Below are 24,869 nucleotides of genomic sequence, written 5' to 3' on the forward strand. Positions count from 1 at the left end.
GGCCGGTGCGTTTCGCGATGACCATGAATCCCAGCCCCGCAGTGTCTTAACATTGTCAAAACACTGCGGGGCTGGGATTCAGGGCCTGGCGCAGCACATATGTTGGCCTCTCACACTCGGGTCCTTACACCCGCTTCAGACTGTGCGGCGTCATCTGATCCCTTATCGCATGCCACGGCCATGAAGCCGCACAGTCCGAAGAAGGCGGAAGGAGAGGAGGGACAGGCGAACTGATGCACTGATCCTGCCCATCAATCACACCCTCGCAGTCCCAATAAATAAGACACCGAGGGGCGTTGTGTGGGTCAGGGCGGCCGCAGAGGCGCAGCCAGCCAAACAATGATGCCAGAAGACGGGCAGCGCTACCAAGGGGGTTGCAGCGTGTCATTACAAAGGAAAGTCACACCACCGGGACGGTTAAATGGTCACACAGAGGACACATTGCAGACGTGTTTTCAGTTCCACATGTGCGAGGAGAATACGTTTCTGAGCCACCTTGCACACATGCAGCATTACCGCTGTACAAGGTGGCTGGATAACGTAAAAACGCCTGGGGGAGGGGGGACAGGTTCCCTTCAATTTCAGTTCTTGTGTCTGCGTGGCTTTTGCAGGACACGTTGCCGGCTGCACAGCAGGGGAACAGCTGGCGGTGCTGGACCCCACTGACACATTGGCTGGTGTTTTTCTCTGTGCAGCTAGCACATCTGGGCCCCAACTGGCGGTTTGTTAGAGCCCAGGGTCAGCAGGAGGAGGAGGAGCAGGAGCAGGGGGAGGGGAGTGTAGGCCGAAGCCTGCACTGGCGGCAGCTTTGGGTCTGTTGTGTCTGCGTGGCGGTCGCAGGACACGTTGCCGGCTACACAGCAGGGGAACAGCTGGCGGTGCTGGACCCCACTGACACATTGGCGAGGTGTTTGGCTCTGTGCAGCCAGCACTTCCGGACAGCAACTAGCGGTGTTGGAGCCCGGGCTCTGCAGGGGGAGCAGAGTGTAGGCCGAAGCCTACTTGAACCAATTTCAAAGGTAACCTTTAACCCCCCCTCAGGGGTTAGAAAGTAGAAGAGCCACAGCTTATGCAGCAGTAGTGCTGCACAAGTCAAAGGTTGCTCTTTTAATTTCGCTCCTTGCACACGCTGAATGAAACACGTATAACATTTAGCCCTTTATACAGTCAAACTGTGTTGGAGGCGCGAGTTCCCTTTGTAATGAGACGCAGCACAGATGTCAAGAATCCCACCTTGGTGCTGGGTGCAGCCTCCTGAGCGTTGTTATTTGCTGTACAGGAGTCTGCGCTGTCGTGTTATCCCCTGGCCTAGCGCTGTTAGCGCTGCCCATCTTCTGACATCATTTAATGTCGGCCGGTGCGTTTCGCGATGACCATGAATCCCAGCCCCGCAGTGTCTTAACATTGTCAAAACACTGCGGGGCTGGGATTCAGGGCCTGGCGCAGCACATATGTTGGCCTCTCACACTCGGGTCCTTACACCCGCTTCAGACTGTGCGGCGTCATCTGATCCCTTATCGCATGCCACGGCCATGAAGCCGCACAGTCCGAAGAAGGCGGAAGGAGAGGAGGGACAGGCGAACTGATGCACTGATCCTGCCCATCAATCACACCCTCGCAGTCCCAATAAATAAGACACCGAGGGGCGTTGTGTGGGTCAGGGCGGCCGCAGAGGCGCAGCCAGCCAAACAATGATGCCAGAAGACGGGCAGCGCTACCAAGGGGGTTGCAGCGTGTCATTACAAAGGAAAGTCACACCACCGGGACGGTTAAATGGTCACACAGAGGACACATTGCAGACGTGTTTTCAGTTCCACATGTGCGAGGAGAATACGTTTCTGAGCCACCTTGCACACATGCAGCATTACCGCTGTACAAGGTGGCTGGATAACGTAAAAACGCCTGGGGGAGGGGGGACAGGTTCCCTTCAATTTCAGTTCTTGTGTCTGCGTGGCTTTTGCAGGACACGTTGCCGGCTGCACAGCAGGGGAACAGCTGGCGGTGCTGGACCCCACTGACACATTGGCTGGTGTTTTTCTCTGTGCAGCTAGCACATCTGGGCCCCAACTGGCGGTTTGTTAGAGCCCAGGGTCAGCAGGAGGAGGAGGAGCAGGAGCAGGGGGAGGGGAGTGTAGGCCGAAGCCTGCACTGGCGGCAGCTTTGGGTCTGTTGTGTCTGCGTGGCGGTCGCAGGACACGTTGCCGGCTACACAGCAGGGGAACAGCTGGCGGTGCTGGACCCCACTGACACATTGGCGAGGTGTTTGGCTCTGTGCAGCCAGCACTTCCGGACAGCAACTAGCGGTGTTGGAGCCCGGGCTCTGCAGGGGGAGCAGAGTGTAGGCCGAAGCCTACTTGAACCAATTTCAAAGGTAACCTTTAACCCCCCCTCAGGGGTTAGAAAGTAGAAGAGCCACAGCTTATGCAGCAGTAGTGCTGCACAAGTCAAAGGTTGCTCTTTTAATTTCGCTCCTTGCACACGCTGAATGAAACACGTATAACATTTAGCCCTTTATACAGTCAAACTGTGTTGGAGGCGCGAGTTCCCTTTGTAATGAGACGCAGCACAGATGTCAAGAATCCCACCTTGGTGCTGGGTGCAGCCTCCTGAGCGTTGTTATTTGCTGTACAGGAGTCTGCGCTGTCGTGTTATCCCCTGGCCTAGCGCTGTTAGCGCTGCCCATCTTCTGACATCATTTAATGTCGGCCGGTGCGTTTCGCGATGACCATGAATCCCAGCCCCGCAGTGTCTTAACATTGTCAAAACACTGCGGGGCTGGGATTCAGGGCCTGGCGCAGCACATATGTTGGCCTCTCACACTCGGGTCCTTACACCCGCTTCAGACTGTGCGGCGTCATCTGATCCCTTATCGCATGCCACGGCCATGAAGCCGCACAGTCCGAAGAAGGCGGAAGGAGAGGAGGGACAGGCGAACTGATGCACTGATCCTGCCCATCAATCACACCCTCGCAGTCCCAATAAATAAGACACCGAGGGGCGTTGTGTGGGTCAGGGCGGCCGCAGAGGCGCAGCCAGCCAAACAATGATGCCAGAAGACGGGCAGCGCTACCAAGGGGGTTGCAGCGTGTCATTACAAAGGAAAGTCACACCACCGGGACGGTTAAATGGTCACACAGAGGACACATTGCAGACGTGTTTTCAGTTCCACATGTGCGAGGAGAATACGTTTCTGAGCCACCTTGCACACATGCAGCATTACCGCTGTACAAGGTGGCTGGATAACGTAAAAACGCCTGGGGGAGGGGGGACAGGTTCCCTTCAATTTCAGTTCTTGTGTCTGCGTGGCTTTTGCAGGACACGTTGCCGGCTGCACAGCAGGGGAACAGCTGGCGGTGCTGGACCCCACTGACACATTGGCTGGTGTTTTTCTCTGTGCAGCTAGCACATCTGGGCCCCAACTGGCGGTTTGTTAGAGCCCAGGGTCAGCAGGAGGAGGAGGAGAAGGAGCAGGGGGAGGGGAGTGTAGGCCGAAGCCTGCACTGGCGGCAGCTTTGGGTCTGTTGTGTCTGCGTGGCGGTCGCAGGACACGTTGCCGGCTACACAGCAGGGGAACAGCTGGCGGTGCTGGACCCCACTGACACATTGGCGAGGTGTTTGGCTCTGTGCAGCCAGCACTTCCGGACAGCAACTAGCGGTGTTGGAGCCCGGGCTCTGCAGGGGGAGCAGAGTGTAGGCCGAAGCCTACTTGAACCAATTTCAAAGGTAACCTTTAACCCCCCCTCAGGGGTTAGAAAGTAGAAGAGCCACAGCTTATGCAGCAGTAGTGCTGCACAAGTCAAAGGTTGCTCTTTTAATTTCGCTCCTTGCACACGCTGAATGAAACACGTATAACATTTAGCCCTTTATACAGTCAAACTGTGTTGGAGGCGCGAGTTCCCTTTGTAATGAGACGCAGCACAGATGTCAAGAATCCCACCTTGGTGCTGGGTGCAGCCTCCTGAGCGTTGTTATTTGCTGTACAGGAGTCTGCGCTGTCGTGTTATCCCCTGGCCTAGCGCTGTTAGCGCTGCCCATCTTCTGACATCATTTAATGTCGGCCGGTGCGTTTCGCGATGACCATGAATCCCAGCCCCGCAGTGTCTTAACATTGTCAAAACACTGCGGGGCTGGGATTCAGGGCCTGGCGCAGCACATATGTTGGCCTCTCACACTCGGGTCCTTACACCCGCTTCAGACTGTGCGGCGTCATCTGATCCCTTATCGCATGCCACGGCCATGAAGCCGCACAGTCCGAAGAAGGCGGAAGGAGAGGAGGGACAGGCGAACTGATGCACTGATCCTGCCCATCAATCACACCCTCGCAGTCCCAATAAATAAGACACCGAGGGGCGTTGTGTGGGTCAGGGCGGCCGCAGAGGCGCAGCCAGCCAAACAATGATGCCAGAAGACGGGCAGCGCTACCAAGGGGGTTGCAGCGTGTCATTACAAAGGAAAGTCACACCACCGGGACGGTTAAATGGTCACACAGAGGACACATTGCAGACGTGTTTTCAGTTCCACATGTGCGAGGAGAATACGTTTCTGAGCCACCTTGCACACATGCAGCATTACCGCTGTACAAGGTGGCTGGATAACGTAAAAACGCCTGGGGGAGGGGGGACAGGTTCCCTTCAATTTCAGTTCTTGTGTCTGCGTGGCTTTTGCAGGACACGTTGCCGGCTGCACAGCAGGGGAACAGCTGGCGGTGCTGGACCCCACTGACACATTGGCTGGTGTTTTTCTCTGTGCAGCTAGCACATCTGGGCCCCAACTGGCGGTTTGTTAGAGCCCAGGGTCAGCAGGAGGAGGAGGAGCAGGAGCAGGGGGAGGGGAGTGTAGGCCGAAGCCTGCACTGGCGGCAGCTTTGGGTCTGTTGTGTCTGCGTGGCGGTCGCAGGACACGTTGCCGGCTACACAGCAGGGGAACAGCTGGCGGTGCTGGACCCCACTGACACATTGGCGAGGTGTTTGGCTCTGTGCAGCCAGCACTTCCGGACAGCAACTAGCGGTGTTGGAGCCCGGGCTCTGCAGGGGGAGCAGAGTGTAGGCCGAAGCCTACTTGAACCAATTTCAAAGGTAACCTTTAACCCCCCCTCAGGGGTTAGAAAGTAGAAGAGCCACAGCTTATGCAGCAGTAGTGCTGCACAAGTCAAAGGTTGCTCTTTTAATTTCGCTCCTTGCACACGCTGAATGAAACACGTATAACATTTAGCCCTTTATACAGTCAAACTGTGTTGGAGGCGCGAGTTCCCTTTGTAATGAGACGCAGCACAGATGTCAAGAATCCCACCTTGGTGCTGGGTGCAGCCTCCTGAGCGTTGTTATTTGCTGTACAGGAGTCTGCGCTGTCGTGTTATCCCCTGGCCTAGCGCTGTTAGCGCTGCCCATCTTCTGACATCATTTAATGTCGGCCGGTGCGTTTCGCGATGACCATGAATCCCAGCCCCGCAGTGTCTTAACATTGTCAAAACACTGCGGGGCTGGGATTCAGGGCCTGGCGCAGCACATATGTTGGCCTCTCACACTCGGGTCCTTACACCCGCTTCAGACTGTGCGGCGTCATCTGATCCCTTATCGCATGCCACGGCCATGAAGCCGCACAGTCCGAAGAAGGCGGAAGGAGAGGAGGGACAGGCGAACTGATGCACTGATCCTGCCCATCAATCACACCCTCGCAGTCCCAATAAATAAGACACCGAGGGGCGTTGTGTGGGTCAGGGCGGCCGCAGAGGCGCAGCCAGCCAAACAATGATGCCAGAAGACGGGCAGCGCTACCAAGGGGGTTGCAGCGTGTCATTACAAAGGAAAGTCACACCACCGGGACGGTTAAATGGTCACACAGAGGACACATTGCAGACGTGTTTTCAGTTCCACATGTGCGAGGAGAATACGTTTCTGAGCCACCTTGCACACATGCAGCATTACCGCTGTACAAGGTGGCTGGATAACGTAAAAACGCCTGGGGGAGGGGGGACAGGTTCCCTTCAATTTCAGTTCTTGTGTCTGCGTGGCTTTTGCAGGACACGTTGCCGGCTGCACAGCAGGGGAACAGCTGGCGGTGCTGGACCCCACTGACACATTGGCTGGTGTTTTTCTCTGTGCAGCTAGCACATCTGGGCCCCAACTGGCGGTTTGTTAGAGCCCAGGGTCAGCAGGAGGAGGAGGAGCAGGAGCAGGGGGAGGGGAGTGTAGGCCGAAGCCTGCACTGGCGGCAGCTTTGGGTCTGTTGTGTCTGCGTGGCGGTCGCAGGACACGTTGCCGGCTACACAGCAGGGGAACAGCTGGCGGTGCTGGACCCCACTGACACATTGGCGAGGTGTTTGGCTCTGTGCAGCCAGCACTTCCGGACAGCAACTAGCGGTGTTGGAGCCCGGGCTCTGCAGGGGGAGCAGAGTGTAGGCCGAAGCCTACTTGAACCAATTTCAAAGGTAACCTTTAACCCCCCCTCAGGGGTTAGAAAGTAGAAGAGCCACAGCTTATGCAGCAGTAGTGCTGCACAAGTCAAAGGTTGCTCTTTTAATTTCGCTCCTTGCACACGCTGAATGAAACACGTATAACATTTAGCCCTTTATACAGTCAAACTGTGTTGGAGGCGCGAGTTCCCTTTGTAATGAGACGCAGCACAGATGTCAAGAATCCCACCTTGGTGCTGGGTGCAGCCTCCTGAGCGTTGTTATTTGCTGTACAGGAGTCTGCGCTGTCGTGTTATCCCCTGGCCTAGCGCTGTTAGCGCTGCCCATCTTCTGACATCATTTAATGTCGGCCGGTGCGTTTCGCGATGACCATGAATCCCAGCCCCGCAGTGTCTTAACATTGTCAAAACACTGCGGGGCTGGGATTCAGGGCCTGGCGCAGCACATATGTTGGCCTCTCACACTCGGGTCCTTACACCCGCTTCAGACTGTGCGGCGTCATCTGATCCCTTATCGCATGCCACGGCCATGAAGCCGCACAGTCCGAAGAAGGCGGAAGGAGAGGAGGGACAGGCGAACTGATGCACTGATCCTGCCCATCAATCACACCCTCGCAGTCCCAATAAATAAGACACCGAGGGGCGTTGTGTGGGTCAGGGCGGCCGCAGAGGCGCAGCCAGCCAAACAATGATGCCAGAAGACGGGCAGCGCTACCAAGGGGGTTGCAGCGTGTCATTACAAAGGAAAGTCACACCACCGGGACGGTTAAATGGTCACACAGAGGACACATTGCAGACGTGTTTTCAGTTCCACATGTGCGAGGAGAATACGTTTCTGAGCCACCTTGCACACATGCAGCATTACCGCTGTACAAGGTGGCTGGATAACGTAAAAACGCCTGGGGGAGGGGGGACAGGTTCCCTTCAATTTCAGTTCTTGTGTCTGCGTGGCTTTTGCAGGACACGTTGCCGGCTGCACAGCAGGGGAACAGCTGGCGGTGCTGGACCCCACTGACACATTGGCTGGTGTTTTTCTCTGTGCAGCTAGCACATCTGGGCCCCAACTGGCGGTTTGTTAGAGCCCAGGGTCAGCAGGAGGAGGAGGAGCAGGAGCAGGGGGAGGGGAGTGTAGGCCGAAGCCTGCACTGGCGGCAGCTTTGGGTCTGTTGTGTCTGCGTGGCGGTCGCAGGACACGTTGCCGGCTACACAGCAGGGGAACAGCTGGCGGTGCTGGACCCCACTGACACATTGGCGAGGTGTTTGGCTCTGTGCAGCCAGCACTTCCGGACAGCAACTAGCGGTGTTGGAGCCCGGGCTCTGCAGGGGGAGCAGAGTGTAGGCCGAAGCCTACTTGAACCAATTTCAAAGGTAACCTTTAACCCCCCCTCAGGGGTTAGAAAGTAGAAGAGCCACAGCTTATGCAGCAGTAGTGCTGCACAAGTCAAAGGTTGCTCTTTTAATTTCGCTCCTTGCACACGCTGAATGAAACACGTATAACATTTAGCCCTTTATACAGTCAAACTGTGTTGGAGGCGCGAGTTCCCTTTGTAATGAGACGCAGCACAGATGTCAAGAATCCCACCTTGGTGCTGGGTGCAGCCTCCTGAGCGTTGTTATTTGCTGTACAGGAGTCTGCGCTGTCGTGTTATCCCCTGGCCTAGCGCTGTTAGCGCTGCCCATCTTCTGACATCATTTAATGTCGGCCGGTGCGTTTCGCGATGACCATGAATTCCAGCCCCGCAGTGTCTTAACATTGTCAAAACACTGCGGGGCTGGGATTCAGGGCCTGGCGCAGCACATATGTTGGCCTCTCACACTCGGGTCCTTACACCCGCTTCAGACTGTGCGGCGTCATCTGATCCCTTATCGCATGCCACGGCCATGAAGCCGCACAGTCCGAAGAAGGCGGAAGGAGAGGAGGGACAGGCGAACTGATGCACTGATCCTGCCCATCAATCACACCCTCGCAGTCCCAATAAATAAGACACCGAGGGGCGTTGTGTGGGTCAGGGCGGCCGCAGAGGCGCAGCCAGCCAAACAATGATGCCAGAAGACGGGCAGCGCTACCAAGGGGGTTGCAGCGTGTCATTACAAAGGAAAGTCACACCACCGGGACGGTTAAATGGTCACACAGAGGACACATTGCAGACGTGTTTTCAGTTCCACATGTGCGAGGAGAATACGTTTCTGAGCCACCTTGCACACATGCAGCATTACCGCTGTACAAGGTGGCTGGATAACGTAAAAACGCCTGGGGGAGGGGGGACAGGTTCCCTTCAATTTCAGTTCTTGTGTCTGCGTGGCTTTTGCAGGACACGTTGCCGGCTGCACAGCAGGGGAACAGCTGGCGGTGCTGGACCCCACTGACACATTGGCTGGTGTTTTTCTCTGTGCAGCTAGCACATCTGGGCCCCAACTGGCGGTTTGTTAGAGCCCAGGGTCAGCAGGAGGAGGAGGAGCAGGAGCAGGGGGAGGGGAGTGTAGGCCGAAGCCTGCACTGGCGGCAGCTTTGGGTCTGTTGTGTCTGCGTGGCGGTCGCAGGACACGTTGCCGGCTACACAGCAGGGGAACAGCTGGCGGTGCTGGACCCCACTGACACATTGGCGAGGTGTTTGGCTCTGTGCAGCCAGCACTTCCGGACAGCAACTAGCGGTGTTGGAGCCCGGGCTCTGCAGGGGGAGCAGAGTGTAGGCCGAAGCCTACTTGAACCAATTTCAAAGGTAACCTTTAACCCCCCCTCAGGGGTTAGAAAGTAGAAGAGCCACAGCTTATGCAGCAGTAGTGCTGCACAAGTCAAAGGTTGCTCTTTTAATTTCGCTCCTTGCACACGCTGAATGAAACACGTATAACATTTAGCCCTTTATACAGTCAAACTGTGTTGGAGGCGCGAGTTCCCTTTGTAATGAGACGCAGCACAGATGTCAAGAATCCCACCTTGGTGCTGGGTGCAGCCTCCTGAGCGTTGTTATTTGCTGTACAGGAGTCTGCGCTGTCGTGTTATCCCCTGGCCTAGCGCTGTTAGCGCTGCCCATCTTCTGACATCATTTAATGTCGGCCGGTGCGTTTCGCGATGACCATGAATCCCAGCCCCGCAGTGTCTTAACATTGTCAAAACACTGCGGGGCTGGGATTCAGGGCCTGGCGCAGCACATATGTTGGCCTCTCACACTCGGGTCCTTACACCCGCTTCAGACTGTGCGGCGTCATCTGATCCCTTATCGCATGCCACGGCCATGAAGCCGCACAGTCCGAAGAAGGCGGAAGGAGAGGAGGGACAGGCGAACTGATGCACTGATCCTGCCCATCAATCACACCCTCGCAGTCCCAATAAATAAGACACCGAGGGGCGTTGTGTGGGTCAGGGCGGCCGCAGAGGCGCAGCCAGCCAAACAATGATGCCAGAAGACGGGCAGCGCTACCAAGGGGGTTGCAGCGTGTCATTACAAAGGAAAGTCACACCACCGGGACGGTTAAATGGTCACACAGAGGACACATTGCAGACGTGTTTTCAGTTCCACATGTGCGAGGAGAATACGTTTCTGAGCCACCTTGCACACATGCAGCATTACCGCTGTACAAGGTGGCTGGATAACGTAAAAACGCCTGGGGGAGGGGGGACAGGTTCCCTTCAATTTCAGTTCTTGTGTCTGCGTGGCTTTTGCAGGACACGTTGCCGGCTGCACAGCAGGGGAACAGCTGGCGGTGCTGGACCCCACTGACACATTGGCTGGTGTTTTTCTCTGTGCAGCTAGCACATCTGGGCCCCAACTGGCGGTTTGTTAGAGCCCAGGGTCAGCAGGAGGAGGAGGAGCAGGAGCAGGGGGAGGGGAGTGTAGGCCGAAGCCTGCACTGGCGGCAGCTTTGGGTCTGTTGTGTCTGCGTGGCGGTCGCAGGACACGTTGCCGGCTACACAGCAGGGGAACAGCTGGCGGTGCTGGACCCCACTGACACATTGGCGAGGTGTTTGGCTCTGTGCAGCCAGCACTTCCGGACAGCAACTAGCGGTGTTGGAGCCCGGGCTCTGCAGGGGGAGCAGAGTGTAGGCCGAAGCCTACTTGAACCAATTTCAAAGGTAACCTTTAACCCCCCCTCAGGGGTTAGAAAGTAGAAGAGCCACAGCTTATGCAGCAGTAGTGCTGCACAAGTCAAAGGTTGCTCTTTTAATTTCGCTCCTTGCACACGCTGAATGAAACACGTATAACATTTAGCCCTTTATACAGTCAAACTGTGTTGGAGGCGCGAGTTCCCTTTGTAATGAGACGCAGCACAGATGTCAAGAATCCCACCTTGGTGCTGGGTGCAGCCTCCTGAGCGTTGTTATTTGCTGTACAGGAGTCTGCGCTGTCGTGTTATCCCCTGGCCTAGCGCTGTTAGCGCTGCCCATCTTCTGACATCATTTAATGTCGGCCGGTGCGTTTCGCGATGACCATGAATCCCAGCCCCGCAGTGTCTTAACATTGTCAAAACACTGCGGGGCTGGGATTCAGGGCCTGGCGCAGCACATATGTTGGCCTCTCACACTCGGGTCCTTACACCCGCTTCAGACTGTGCGGCGTCATCTGATCCCTTATCGCATGCCACGGCCATGAAGCCGCACAGTCCGAAGAAGGCGGAAGGAGAGGAGGGACAGGCGAACTGATGCACTGATCCTGCCCATCAATCACACCCTCGCAGTCCCAATAAATAAGACACCGAGGGGCGTTGTGTGGGTCAGGGCGGCCGCAGAGGCGCAGCCAGCCAAACAATGATGCCAGAAGACGGGCAGCGCTACCAAGGGGGTTGCAGCGTGTCATTACAAAGGAAAGTCACACCACCGGGACGGTTAAATGGTCACACAGAGGACACATTGCAGACGTGTTTTCAGTTCCACATGTGCGAGGAGAATACGTTTCTGAGCCACCTTGCACACATGCAGCATTACCGCTGTACAAGGTGGCTGGATAACGTAAAAACGCCTGGGGGAGGGGGGACAGGTTCCCTTCAATTTCAGTTCTTGTGTCTGCGTGGCTTTTGCAGGACACGATGCCGGCTGCACAGCAGGGGAACAGCTGGCGGTGCTGAACCCCACTGACACATTGGCTGGTGTTTTTCTCTGTGCAGCTAGCAGTACCGGGCCCCAACTGGCGGTGTTAGAGCCCAGGGTCAGCAGGAGGAGCAGGGGGAGCGGAGTGTAGGCCGAAGCCTGCACTCGAGCAAGTTGAAAGGAAACCTTTAACCCCCCCCCCCCCCCAGGCGTTTGTAGCTGAAAGAGCCATTGTGTACAGCACTAATGCTGGAAAAGGTAAACTTAGCTCTTTTAATTATGGTCCTTGCACATGCGGAACCTAACAGTTATGAAATGTGTCCCCTCACAGCGTTAAACCGTCCGGTAGGTGGAACTTTCCTTTGTCGTGTGACGCAGCACAGCCATCATTTTTACCCCCTTGGCGCCGTGCGCCGCCTCCTCAGCGTTGTTTGAATCTGTCCCGGAGCCTGCGCTGTTAGGTTAGCCCTTGGCCATGCACACATTTTGCGCTGCCCGTCTTCTGACATCATTTGGTGTCAGGCTGGCTGCGCCTGTGCGGGTGCGCTGGCCGAGATCCCGCCTCGCAGTGTCGTCTAATGTAATCCCACCGCGGGCCTGTGATCCGTGCCCGTGCGCAGTGCATATCCTCCCCTCTCACTCCCCTCCCTACGGCTTTTTCAGACTGTGCGGTGTCACGGCCGTGGCATGCTATTAGGGACCAGCTGACATCGCACAGTCTGAAGAAGCCGTAGGGAGGGGAGTGAGAGGCGAGGATATGCACTGCGCACGGGCACGGATCACAGGCCCGCGGTGGGATTACATTAGACGACACTGCGAGGCGGGATCTCGGCCAGCGCACCCGCACAGGCGCAGCCAGCCTGACACCAAATGATGTCAGAAGACGGGCAGCGCAAAATGTGTGCATGGCCAAGGGCTAACCTAACAGCGCAGGCTCCGGGACAGATTCAAACAACGCTGAGGAGGCGGCGCACGGCGCCAAGGGGGTAAAAATGATGGCTGTGCTGCGTCACACGACAAAGGAAAGTTCCACCTACCGGACGGTTTAACGCTGTGATGGGACACATTTCATAACTGTTAGGTTCCGCATGTGCAAGGAGCACCACGAAAAGAGGCACTTTTTCCCTTTGCATCATTACTGCTGCACAAGGTGGCTCCTTCAGTAACAAACGCCTGGGGGGGGGGGGGGGGGGACAGGTTCCCTTAAAGTAAACTTGTTGTGACTGCGTGGCGGTCGCAGTACACGTTGCCGTATACACAGCAGGGGAACAGCTGGCGGTGCTGAACCCCACTAACACATTGGCGAGGTGTTTGGCTCTGTGCGTACAGCACTTCTGGACGGCAACTGGCGGTGTTGGAGCCCAGGGACAGGTGGAGGAGGAGGAGGAGGTTGGAGGAGGTAGGAGGGATTGCCACACACACAGCAGGGGAACAGCTGACGTTACTGAACCCCAATAACAGAGGAGGGACTGTTGACTGTGCGTACAGCACTTCTGGACGGCAACTGGCGGTGTTGGAGCCCAGGGACAGGTGGAGGAGGAGGAGGAGGTTGGAGGAGGTAGGAGGGATTGCCACACACACAGCAGGGGAACAGCTGACGTTACTGAACCCCAATAACAGAGGAGGGACTGTTGACTGTGCGTACAGCACTTCTGGACGGCAACTGGCGGTGTTGGAGCCCAGGGACAGGTGGAGGAGGAGGAGGAGGTTGGAGGAGGTAGGAGGGATTGCCACACACACAGCAGGGGAACAGCTGACGTTACTGAACCCCAATAACAGAGGAGGGACTGTTGACTGTGCGTACAGCACTTCTGGACGGCAACTGGCGGTGTTGGAGCCCAGGGACAGGTGGAGGAGGAGGAGGAGGTTGGAGGAGGTAGGAGGGATTGCCACACACACAGCAGGGGAACAGCTGACGTTACTGAACCCCAATAACAGAGGAGGGACTGTTGACTGTGCGTACAGCACTTCTGGACGGCAACTGGCGGTGTTGGAGCCCAGGGACAGGTGGAAAAGCAGAGGAACACAATGTAGGCCGAAGCCTGAGAAAGTCGAAAGGGAACCTTTAACCCCCCCCCAAGGCGTTTGTAGCTGAAAGAGCCAGCTTGTGCAGCACAAAAGATGCAAAAGGAAAAGGTGGCTCTTTTCATCATGCTCCTTGCACACGCAGAACTAAACACTTATAAAATGTGTCCCCTGCAACCGTAAAACCGTCCCGGAGGTGGGACTTTCCTTCGTAATGTGACGCAGCACAGCCGTCATTCCTACCCCCCCGGCGCCGCGCACCGGCTCCTCAGCGTTGTTTTATTCCGTCCCGGAGCCTGCGCTGTTATGTTATCCCGTGGCCAGGCACACTTAGCGCTGCCCATCTTCTGACATCATTTGGTGTCAGGCTGGCTGCGCCTGTGCGGCCGCGCTGGCAGAGAGCCCGCCTCGCAGTGTCTTCTGATTTAATCCCACTGGGGGCCTGGGATCCATGGACATGCGCAGTGCATATCCTCGCCTCTCACTCCCCTCCCTACGGCTTCTTAAGACTGTGCGGTGTCACGGCCGTGGCATGCTATTAGGGACCAGCTGACACCGAACAGTCTGAAGAAGCCATAGGGAAATGAGTGAGAGGTGGAGGTTCAGATATGCACTGCGCATGTCCATGGATCCCAGGCCCCCAGTGGGATTAAATCAGAAGACACTGCGAGGCGGGCTCTCTGCCAGCGCGGCCGCACAGGCGCAGCCATCCTGACACCAAATGATGCCAGAAGACGGGCAGCGCTAAGTGTGCCTGGCCACGGGATAACATAACAGCGCAGGCTCCGGGACGGAATAAAACAACGCTGAGGAGCCGGTGCGCGGCGCCGGGGGGGTAGGAATGACGGCTGTGCTGCGTCACATTACGAAGGAAAGTCCCACCTCCGGGACGGTTTTACGGTTGCAGGGGACAAATTTTATAAGTGTTAAGTTCTGCGTGTGCAAGGAGCTAAACAAAAATAGCTACCTTTTCCTTGTGCAGCATTACTGCTGCACAAGGTGGCTCTTTCAGTAACAAACGCCTTGGGGGGGGGGGGACAGATTCCCTTACATTTCAGTTGTTGTGTCAGCGTGGCGGTCGCATGACACATTGCCGGCTACACAGCTGGGGATCAGCTGACGTTACTGAAACCCAATAACACTGGGTCGTATGTTTTGACTGTGCAGACGGCACTTCTGAGCCTCAACTGGCGGTGTTGGAGCACAGGAATTTAAGTTCAGGTGGTAGAAAGATGAACACAACAGGAGACCTGGATAACGTATACAGTGACCTAATTATTTAATCAGGAGGAGGAGTGGCAAATTCCTGCGAGATCCAGGCCTTGTTCATTTTCAGGAAAGTAAGCCGGTCAACGTTATCGGAGGATAGTCGCATGCGACGGTCAGTTAGTACACCACCTGCAGCACTAAAGACACGTTCCGATAATACACTGGCCGCAGGGCAAGACAGCACCTCCAATGCATACTGGCTTAGCTCTGGCCATGTATCTAGCTTTGAGACCCAAAACTTGAAAGGGGAAGAGCCGTCTGGGAGTACAGCAAGAGGGCAAGACATGTAGTCTGTCACCATCTGACGGAACCGTTGCCTCCTGCTGACTGGAGCCGTCTGTGATGGTGTAGACTTTTGTGGGGGGCACAGAAAACTGTGCCACAGTTGGGCCATACTGGTCTTGCCTTGGGCAGAGGCACTGCTTCTGCTCCCTCTTTGTGCAGAGCCTCCACCACTGCCTGGACGCACTGAGCTGCTTTGGAATGCACTAGCAGCACTTCTCTCAGTTGGAATGGAGAAGATGATGGAATTGACCAGTGTGTCTTGGTACTCCCGCATTTTTCGCTCACGGTTCAACGGTGTGATGAGGCTTTCTACGTTGTCCCGGTAGCGAGGATCGAGGAGGGTGAACACCCAATAATCAGACATGTTGAGAATGTGGGCGATGCGGCGGTCGTTTCTCAGGCACTGCAGCATGTAATCCACCATGTGCTGCAGACTGCCAACTGCCCAAGAAACGCTGTCCCCTGCTGGAGGCGTGATCTCTGCCCGCTCGTCATCACCCCACCCTCGCTGTACACACTGAGTACTGGACAATTCGGTAACTCCCTCCTCTGGACGGACGTCTTCCTCCTCCATTGACTCCTCCTCATCCTCCTCACAAACTGTCCCCTGCCTAAGCGTTTGTGAGGAACCACGTGGCGCTGACTGTCCAGAAGATGATGGAAATGGTGAATCCTCATCCTCCACCTCTTCCACAACATCATCCCTTAGCGCTTGCAGTGATTTTTCAAGCAGGCAGATAAGGGGGACAGTCATGCTGACTAGTGCATCATCTGCACTCGCCATCCGCGTGGAATAATCAAAGGGACGCAAAACCTGGCAGACGTCATTCATAGTGGCCCACTCTGTGGTTGTGAAGTCTGTACGGCGCTGAGTGCGACTTCTTTGCGCCTGAAGCAGCTGGTACTCCATTACAGCTTGCTGCTGCTCACACAACCGCTCCAACATATGTAACGTGGAATTCCACCTGGTAGGTAGGTCACATATGATGCGATGTTCCGGCAGGCGGTGTCGGCGCTGCAGAGCCGCAATGCGCGCTTTTGCCGTGCTGGAACGCCGCAAGTGAGCACACTCTAGGCGGACCTTGTGCAGCAGTGCATCAAGATCCGGATAGTCCCTCAAAAAGCTCTGCACGACCAAATTGAGCACATGTGCCAGACATGGGATGTGAGTGAGGTTGCCGAGGCCCAGAGCTGCCACCAGATTTCAGCCATTGTCACACACTACCATGCCTGGCTGGAGATTCGCTGCCACAAACCACACATCGCTCTCCTGCTTGATGGCATTCCAGAGCTCCTGCGCTGTGTGGCTACGATTCCCCAAAAAAATTAATTTCAACACGGCCTGTTGACGTTTGGCCACGGCTGTGCTCATGTCGGTCGTAACAGGTACACGTTCATCACGGGTCCATGTGGAGGTGGACTGTGACGGCTCCTGCAGCGATGATTCTGAGGAACTGGTGTAAGAGGAGGAGTCAATGCGTACAGAATGGATTCCTGCAATCCTTGGAGTGGGCAGGACACGTCCTGCGCCACTCGCACGGTCTGTACCCGGCTCAATGACATTAACCCAATGGGCAGTGAGGGAAAGGTATCGCCCCTGTCCATGTTGACTGGTCCACGCATCGGTGGTGAGGTGGACCTTGCTACTGACGGCGTTCAGTAGCGCGTGTTTTATGTGTCCCTCCACATGCTTGTGCAGGGCAGGGACGGCTTGCCTGCTGAAGTAAAAGCGGCTGGGCACATTGTACTGTGGGACTGCCAATGACATCAAGTCACGGAAGCTGTCAGTCTCCACCAGCCTGAATGACAGCATTTCCAGTGACAGAAGTTTGGCAATGCCTGCAGTCAGAGCCTGTGCTCGTGGGTGGTTTGACGAGAAAGGCCGCCTTTTCTCCCATGCCTGTACTACCGATGGCTGTAGACTGGGCTGGGAGTGTGTGGATGACCGGGAAAGTGGTGCTGCGGGTGGAATTACAGCGGGTCTCTGGACAACAGGGCCAGAGGTTCTTCCACGGCGATCCTGGGAGGAAGCCGAACCAGCTGCGTGTGAGCTAGAGGAAGAGGCAACACGAGCTGAAGAGGTGGTAGCTGCCGCTGTTGGTTGGCCTACCTCTTCAGTGTGTTTTTCTAACAACGCCGGGTGCCTGGTGCGCACATGTTTCCACATGTTGGAGGTATTGAGGCTGCTGACATTTCGACCTCTTTTGACTTTGTGATGACACACGTTGCATCTGACATAGCAAATGTCATCTGCAACTGTGTCAAAAAAGGACCAGGCACTGCAAGTCTTGGGAGCGCCCTTTTTGGCTTTTGGAAGAGACATGCTCCTAACGGGTGCCAAAGCGGAGGCTGCAGGATCCGCAGTCTTCCCCCTCCCTCTCCCTCTTTGGGCCGTACGGGGAATCTCTTCCTCAGAGCTGCTCCCACCACCTTCCTGTCCCTCACGCCAAGATGGGTCGAGGACCTCATCATCTACACTACCCTCTGCCCCCAACTGCTCCTCCTGGGTAGTCTCAGCAGCAGAGCACGCACCAGTAAGTGGCACCTGAGTGTCATCATCAGCTGATGCGGCCTGCGATGTGGTGACCGGAGCCACTGGCCCACCCGCCTCTTCAGAGGAAGACAGAAAAAGCTGTTGGGCATCACTGCACCCTGCCTCTTCTTCCATTTCTCCAATGCTGCTTGGCTGGCCCCCTGTTTCCAAGCCAAGAGATTCAGAGAACAGAAGTAGAGACGGCTCCTGTCCTGGGCTCTCTGTCTGCCTGGGCAATTTGGCAGGTGGTGAAGAGACAGATGGCTGCTCTCCAGTGCTCTGTGTCTGAGAGGATGTGGCACTAATGGAAGTTGATGCATTAGCTGCCATCCATCCGACAACGGCTTCAATTTGGTCTTCACGCAGCAGCGGTGTACGGCGCTCTGACACAAAGCTGCGCATGAACGACTGTTGCCTGGTGAAAGTGGGTGCTGATGAGTCACCGGTGCCCGCAGCAGGCACAGAATCCCCACGTCCCCTCCCTGCTCCGCGCCCACGCCCACGTGCCTTACTCACTGCCTTCTTCATCTTGGTTGACTGATAAAGATAAGCAGAAAAGTACTAACGGATTTGTGTGCTTATTCCTGAGCAACTCCTCCTAACAGGTATAAGAAACACTAATTTTCTAAAGTGTGGACTAGACTTTAATATGAGCTAATGTGGCCTACACAAATGTAAAGTGGTGTAACTGGTGTGTTTGGTGAACTTTATTATTTATTTCTTTTTTGGGGGCTGAACTGACAACAGATAGAGCTGCAGTCACACAGAGACCGTGCAGACAGACGTAAACGGCGCTGCAAGGCCCAAAAACCCTCCTCTACTTTATCCTATGTAGTGTTTTTCCACAAATTAGCTGGAGACGGGTGGAAAGACACTAATAGGATTTTTTTAAATTAATTAGCAGCAGACTACACTACTTGAAAAAAAATTAAAATTGATTTGGCGGTATGACGCAGTGAACAACCCTGAGCTGGAGACAACCAGGCTACGGCTGCTCACAGACTACAGGGTGAGCTGCAGTCACACGGAGACCGTGCAGACAGCCGTAAACGGCGCTGCAAGGCCCAAAAACCCTCCTCTACTTTATCCTATGTAGTGTTTTTCCACAAATTAGCTGGAGACGGGTGGAAAGACACTAATAGGATTTTTTTAAATTACTTAGCAGCAGACTACACTACTTGAAAAAAAATAAAAATTGATTTGGCGGTATGACGCAGTGAACAACCCTGAGCTGCAGACAACCAGGCTACGGCTGCTCACAGACTACAGGGCGAGCTGCAGTCACACGGAGACCGTGCAGACAGCCGTAAACGGCGCTGCAAGGCCCAAAAACCCTCCTCTACTTTATCCTATGTAGTGTTTTTCCACAAATTAGCTGGAGACGGGTGGAAAGACACTAATAGGATTTTTTTAAATTAATTAGCAGCAGACTACACTACTTGAAAAAAAATAAAAATTGATTTGGCGGTATGACGCAGTGAACAACCCTGAGCTGCAGACAACCAGGCTACGGCTGCTCACAGACTACAGGGCGAGCTGCAGTCACACGGAGACCGTGCAGACAGCCGTAAACGGCGCTGCAAGGCCCAAAAACCCTCCTCTACTTTATCCTATGTAGTGTTTTTCCACAAATTAGCTGGAGACGGGTGGAAAGACACTAATAGGATTTTTTTGAATAAATTAGCAGCAGACTACACTACTTGAAAAAAAAAAAAAAAAAAGAACAGTATGAGGCAATGAACCACCCTCCCTGAACTGAATACAACCAGCTATGGATGGCCTATGTGGCTGCACTCAGACTAGAGAGTGGGCTGCACTCACACACACACACACACACAGACCTTGCAGATCGCTGTGAAAACAGCGCTACAAGGCAAAAGCAAGGTGAATAGTAGGTGAACACAGCGGTTGCTAAATTAGCCTTTGGAAAGCACAAAGAAGCAAATCGCTATCTCTAAACTGTCCCTCAGTCAGCAAACAGCGTCCTGTCACTAACTGAATTCACAGCAGAGTGATCGGAAAATGGCGCCAGCGACTTTTAAACTGCATCATGACATCATTTCAGCAGCCAATCACAGCCTTGCCAGTAGTTTCATGCCCTCCATGCTAAACAGGATGTGCCCACACTTGGAATCATTCTCATTGGCTGAATTTCTGAATTTTGAATCTTGGAACTTCCGATTCCGGTATCCGATACGCGGCAAGTATCGGAATACCGGTATCGGAATTCCGATACCGCAAGTATCGGCCGATACCCGATACTTGCGGTATCGGAATGCTCAACACTATTAGTGACCCAATTTTGGAAACTAAACACTTCAGAGAATTTGGGTATCATGGGTATGGTGAGCATCTTGAACCCAGAGGTGCTTCACAGAATTTTATAAAATTGGGCCTCAAAATTAAAAATTATGTTTTTGTCAATTAAAGTGTTGCGTTAACCCGAAATTTTACATTTTCACAATTGCACATTTTTTCCCAATGTGGCAATACCCCATATGTGGTCAGAAACTGCTGTTCGGGCTCACTGCAGAGTTCTAAAAGGATAGATTGCCATTTTACAGTGCAGATTTGGCTTGACTGTTTTGCTATCCTATTATTTATCCTATCTAAATTATATTTTTATTTCGTTTTTTTCACTATTAAAAAAATCCTGCTACAAAATGTTAACATGCAATCTTGTCAGTGATATAACTCGTACAATACTGATCAGAGCTTTGGGGAGGCAAGTTGCACACAGAGAGAGGTGGATGCCAATCAGTGATATGGGTCACTGCTCAGCACTCGGTGGCCACAGGACGCACACAGGGTTAGCGCAAATCACCAAAAATAGACAGATATGTCCTGCAAAAATACTGAGCAGAAACTCTGATCAGCGACTTGTGTCATTGGTCATCATTCAACAGCAGGACTCACAACTGGGAAAAGGTGTGGAATTGGGAGGGAAAAATTAGGGAATGGACAGGGACAGGGCCTGGATCATGAATCAGGAGATTTAGTGATTACTGATGAGCAAACATGTTCGGATAAGGTGTTATCTGAGCATGCTTGGGTGGTAACCGAGTGACTTCAATGTGCTCAAAAATATGCTTGAATCCCCGCACTTGCATGTCTCCCAGCTGCTCAACAGCCGCAACACATGTAGGGATTACCTAACAAACCGGCAATCCCTACATATGTTGCAGCTGTTGTAAAGCCACAAGATATGCAGGTGCGGGGACTCAAACATAATTTTTGAGCACGCCGCAGACTCTCGGTTAGCACCCGAGCATGCTCAGATAACACATTTTCTGAGCATGTTCGCTCATCACTATTAGTGATCGGTTTTTAGCTGTATGCAACAGCATAAAAGCGCTAAATCGCTCAGTCACTGACACTGGTAGTGTGACTGCTCTGCACAGTCTTGGACTGGGATGACAAGGGCCCACTTTTCACCTGCATGCAAATATTATACTATCCTCGTTCACAAATGTACCTATATCTCAATATAATAATAAACTGGGTAGCGTGGTTAATGAATAATGAGATGCTGCTTTTTTTCTGTACAGAGTAAATCAAGTGAATTATGCCAAGTACTGCCCATACAGTGGGGTTGGGGGCCCAGATCTACACAGGGGCCCACGTGGGGATTCCCCTGTTACCCTGTGGGCCAGTCCGAGCCTGGCTCTGCACATCGTTCCTGACCGGAAAGAAGGCATGCATGGCGGTGTCTGTTGTGAACTCTATTTTTGGGCTCCCTCTAGTGGTCACAAGTGGTACTGTGTAGTGTTGTTTTTCTGCAGGTTGCAGCATCAGCTGGTTCGTTATCCTTGGTTGGTTTCCTATTTAGCTCACCTGGATACTCAGTTCCTTGCCTGCTATCAATGTATTCAGTGCTCTTCAGATTCCTTGTGGCTACCTTGCTCCCAGTCTCTCCAAGACAAGCTAAGTTTTTGTTTGATCATTTTTTGATTATCAGCGTTCATTATGTTTTTAGTCCAGCTCGCTAAAATGTGATTTCCTCGCTTGCTGGTTGCTCTAGGGGACTGAGTTTCTCCCCCCACACCGTTAGTTGGTGTGGGGGTTCTTGAAATCTCAGAGTGGATATTTTGTAAGGGTTTTTTACTGACCGCATAGATTCCCTTTTCTATTTTCTGCTATCTAGTATTAGTGGGCCTCATTTGCTGAATCTGCTTTCACCCCTGTGTATGTGCCTTCCTCTTACCTCACCGTTATTATTTGTTGGGGGCTTCTATATCTTTGGGGATTATTTCTCTGGAGGCAAGAGAGGTCTTTCTTTCTCTCTAGGGGTAGTTAGTTCCTCAGGCTGGCTCGAGACGTCTAGGATTTTTAGGCACGTTCACCGGCTACTTCTAGTGTGTTTGGATAGGTTCAGATTTGCGGTCAGTCCAGTTTGCCACCTCCCTAGAGCTTGTCCTATGTTTGTTACTTAGCTGGAGTAATTTGTGATCCTCAACCACTAAGGATCATAACAGGTGTCCAGAGCATACTCCTCCTCCACTGACATTTGAGTGGTCGATGAGGTGCATGGGTGAAGTGGCATCTCTACAGCTCCAGATTGTTTGATTGGTCAGTTAGATTTGCCAATAGGAGTGATCACCGATACAATGTTGGGAGCGAGGATGTTGATGCACCACTGGCTGATGAGGGAAGATGGGCTGCAGCAGTCATCATTGCCCAACCACCATGTCTTTTGACCCGCAAGACATACCAACATGTGCAATTGCTGAAATACCTTCCTGAATAATACATGCTATTACATCAAGAAGGGATTAAGGATAACCATGCGGATTATAATATGAAATCTTTATATGTATTTTTTTCCATTTATCAGGATCTGTCTCCAATAATAAAGCATCCCATCCAGGTGCTATTTATATGGGCCGTACTGCAGAACAAGAGAGAACTGTCTAAAGTAATATGGGAGCAGGTAAGAGCTGTAATGTACATGCGTGGTTACATTTAACTATTTATATATTTTTTTAGTTTCTTGTTTCCTGATAAATGTGACATTTAGTATTATGTCTATAACAAACATGGCAACAAGAGCAAAGTTGCCAAGTCATAATATAATGTATAATCAAATAAATTTTATTATGAATGTGAGCTTTAACTTGGTCATTAAAGGGGTTGTCCACTACTTTCAATTAACCCCCCAATGTATCCCCCCGGGGCCCCTGATGAATTGTGCAAATACCTTTTGTTGCCGTTTTCGCCTGTGAGCGGCGCTGTAGCGGCGGCTGAGTCCGGGTCACGTGACCCCCAGGCTGCAGCCGCCGCTTATTTCCGCCGACGTCACGTCAATTTCCAGGCTCTGGAAATTGACGTGACGTCAGCAGCAGGTGTGTCCCAGCCGCACAGTCAGCAGTCACTCATCAAGAGTGACTGGGCTGTGGGCGGGGCTGGTGGCTGCCTGCGGGGCTGTGCTGGGGGCGGGCGGGGCTAGGCAGGGATGATGAAGGTGCGAGCGCTGGGGTCTGTATGTTCGTGCCGGCGCCGGTGCTCTGCGTGCCAGCGCCGGAATGTGGGTACAGCGCCGGGGCTCTGCGCCGGTATGTGGGGGCCGGGGCTCTGCTGCCGGTGCCGGTATGTGCTGGGTCTGCTGCGGGGGGTGGGGTGGTCTTTGGTGTGTGTGTGTGTCTCTCTGTGTGCAGGCATTGTCCGATGGGACTACAAGTCCCATCGGGCTCTGCCTGCTACAGTAACAGTCAGTGACACATTAGCCAATGATGGGACAGTAGTAGTCCCATCATCCGGCTAATGTGTTGAATGTAAAAAACAAACAAAAAAAACACACATATACAGTACATACACACATACAGAACATGCGCCATGCGACGACATGCACCATGCAACAACATGCAGCATGCGACGACATGCAGCATGCGATGACATGCAGCATGCTCCATGCGACGACATGCGCCATGCGACGACATGCGCCATGCGACGACATGCACCATGCAACAACATGCAGCATGCGACGACATGCAGCATGCGACGACATGCAGCATGCTCCATGCGACGACATGCTCCATGCGACGACATGCGCCATGCGACGACATGCGCCATGCGACGACATGCGCCATGCAACAACATGCAGCATGCGACGACATGCAGCATGCTCCATGCGACGGCATGCTCCATGCGACGACATGCGCCATGCGACGACATGCAGCATGCGCCGACATGCTGCATGCGACGACATGTGCCATGCGACGACATGCGCCATGCGACGACATGCTGCATGCGACGACATGCGCATACAGTACATACATACAGTACATACATACAGACATACAGTACATATAACATAGAGTACATACTCACCATCACTTGTCACTTTGATCCCCGAAGCCATTGTCATCTGTAAAAAATATTAAAATAATAAACAAACAATATACTCCCTGATCCGCAGGAAATCCAATTAAAACGAGTGTCCCTCGACGATCTCCCGTGGAGAGCAGGAGCCTCTGCTGATGCAACCACTCTCCAGGGGCTCCAGGAACACAATGAGGGGAGGAAGGTATCCTTCCACAATGTATTCCCCACAATGTATTCCTACGCCCCTGTGAGAAAATAGTCCCTAGTCTCACTTTATGGCATGCTGTATGAGAAAGTTCCCACGCAGCTTTTTGCCATAAAGTGAGACCAGTGAACTTTAGTAACCTCAGTGATACACTGCAGGAGCCATTGCCTCCTGTCAGTGTCACTGAGGGTCCTATAGAGCGGTGACATCAACCCTAACCCTAACCGTAAACGTGACTGACATACGTGGCACTGACATACGTGGCACGTGGCACTGAAATATGTGGCACTGAAATACGTGGCACTGAAATACGTGGCACTGAAATACGTGGCACGTGGCACTTCCATACGTGGCACTTAAATCCGTGGCACTGAAATATGTGGCACTTAAATACGTGGCACTTACATCCGTGGCACTTACATCCGTGGCACTTACATCCGTGGCACTTACATCCGTGGCACTTACATCCGTGGCACTTACATCCGTGGCACTTACATCCGTGGCACTGAAATCCGTGGCACTGAAATCCGTGGCACTTACATACGTGGCACTGAAATACGTGGCACTGAAATACGTGGCACTGAAATACGTGGCACTGAAATACGTGGCATGTGGCACTTCCATACGTGGCACTGAAATATGTGGCACGTGGCACTTAAATACGTGGCACTGAAATACGTGGCACTTACATAGGTGGCACTTAAATCCGTGGCACTGAAATACATGGCACGTGGCACTGAAATACGTGGCACTTACATACGTGGCACTTAAATACGTGGCACGTGGCACTTACATAC

General features: G+C 53.5%; 1 protein-coding gene across 4 annotated transcripts in view; it reads left to right on the forward strand.

The window, feature by feature from the left end:
* The window catches only part of TRPM8 (transient receptor potential cation channel subfamily M member 8), a 173,801-nt gene that overhangs the window by 96,444 nt on the left and 52,488 nt on the right, over positions 1–24,869 (forward strand). For all 4 annotated transcript variants that reach the window (XM_077272379.1, XM_077272381.1, XM_077272383.1 and 1 more), the window contains one exon: positions 22,381–22,476. In XM_077272379.1, coding sequence (XP_077128494.1) covers positions 22,381–22,476 — 96 coding nt within the window. The remainder of the gene's footprint in view (positions 1–22,380; positions 22,477–24,869) is intronic.

The sequence above is a fragment of the Ranitomeya variabilis genome, chromosome 7 (genome assembly GCF_051348905.1).
Source record: "Ranitomeya variabilis isolate aRanVar5 chromosome 7, aRanVar5.hap1, whole genome shotgun sequence".
Classification (NCBI taxonomy): Eukaryota; Metazoa; Chordata; class Amphibia; order Anura; family Dendrobatidae; genus Ranitomeya; species Ranitomeya variabilis.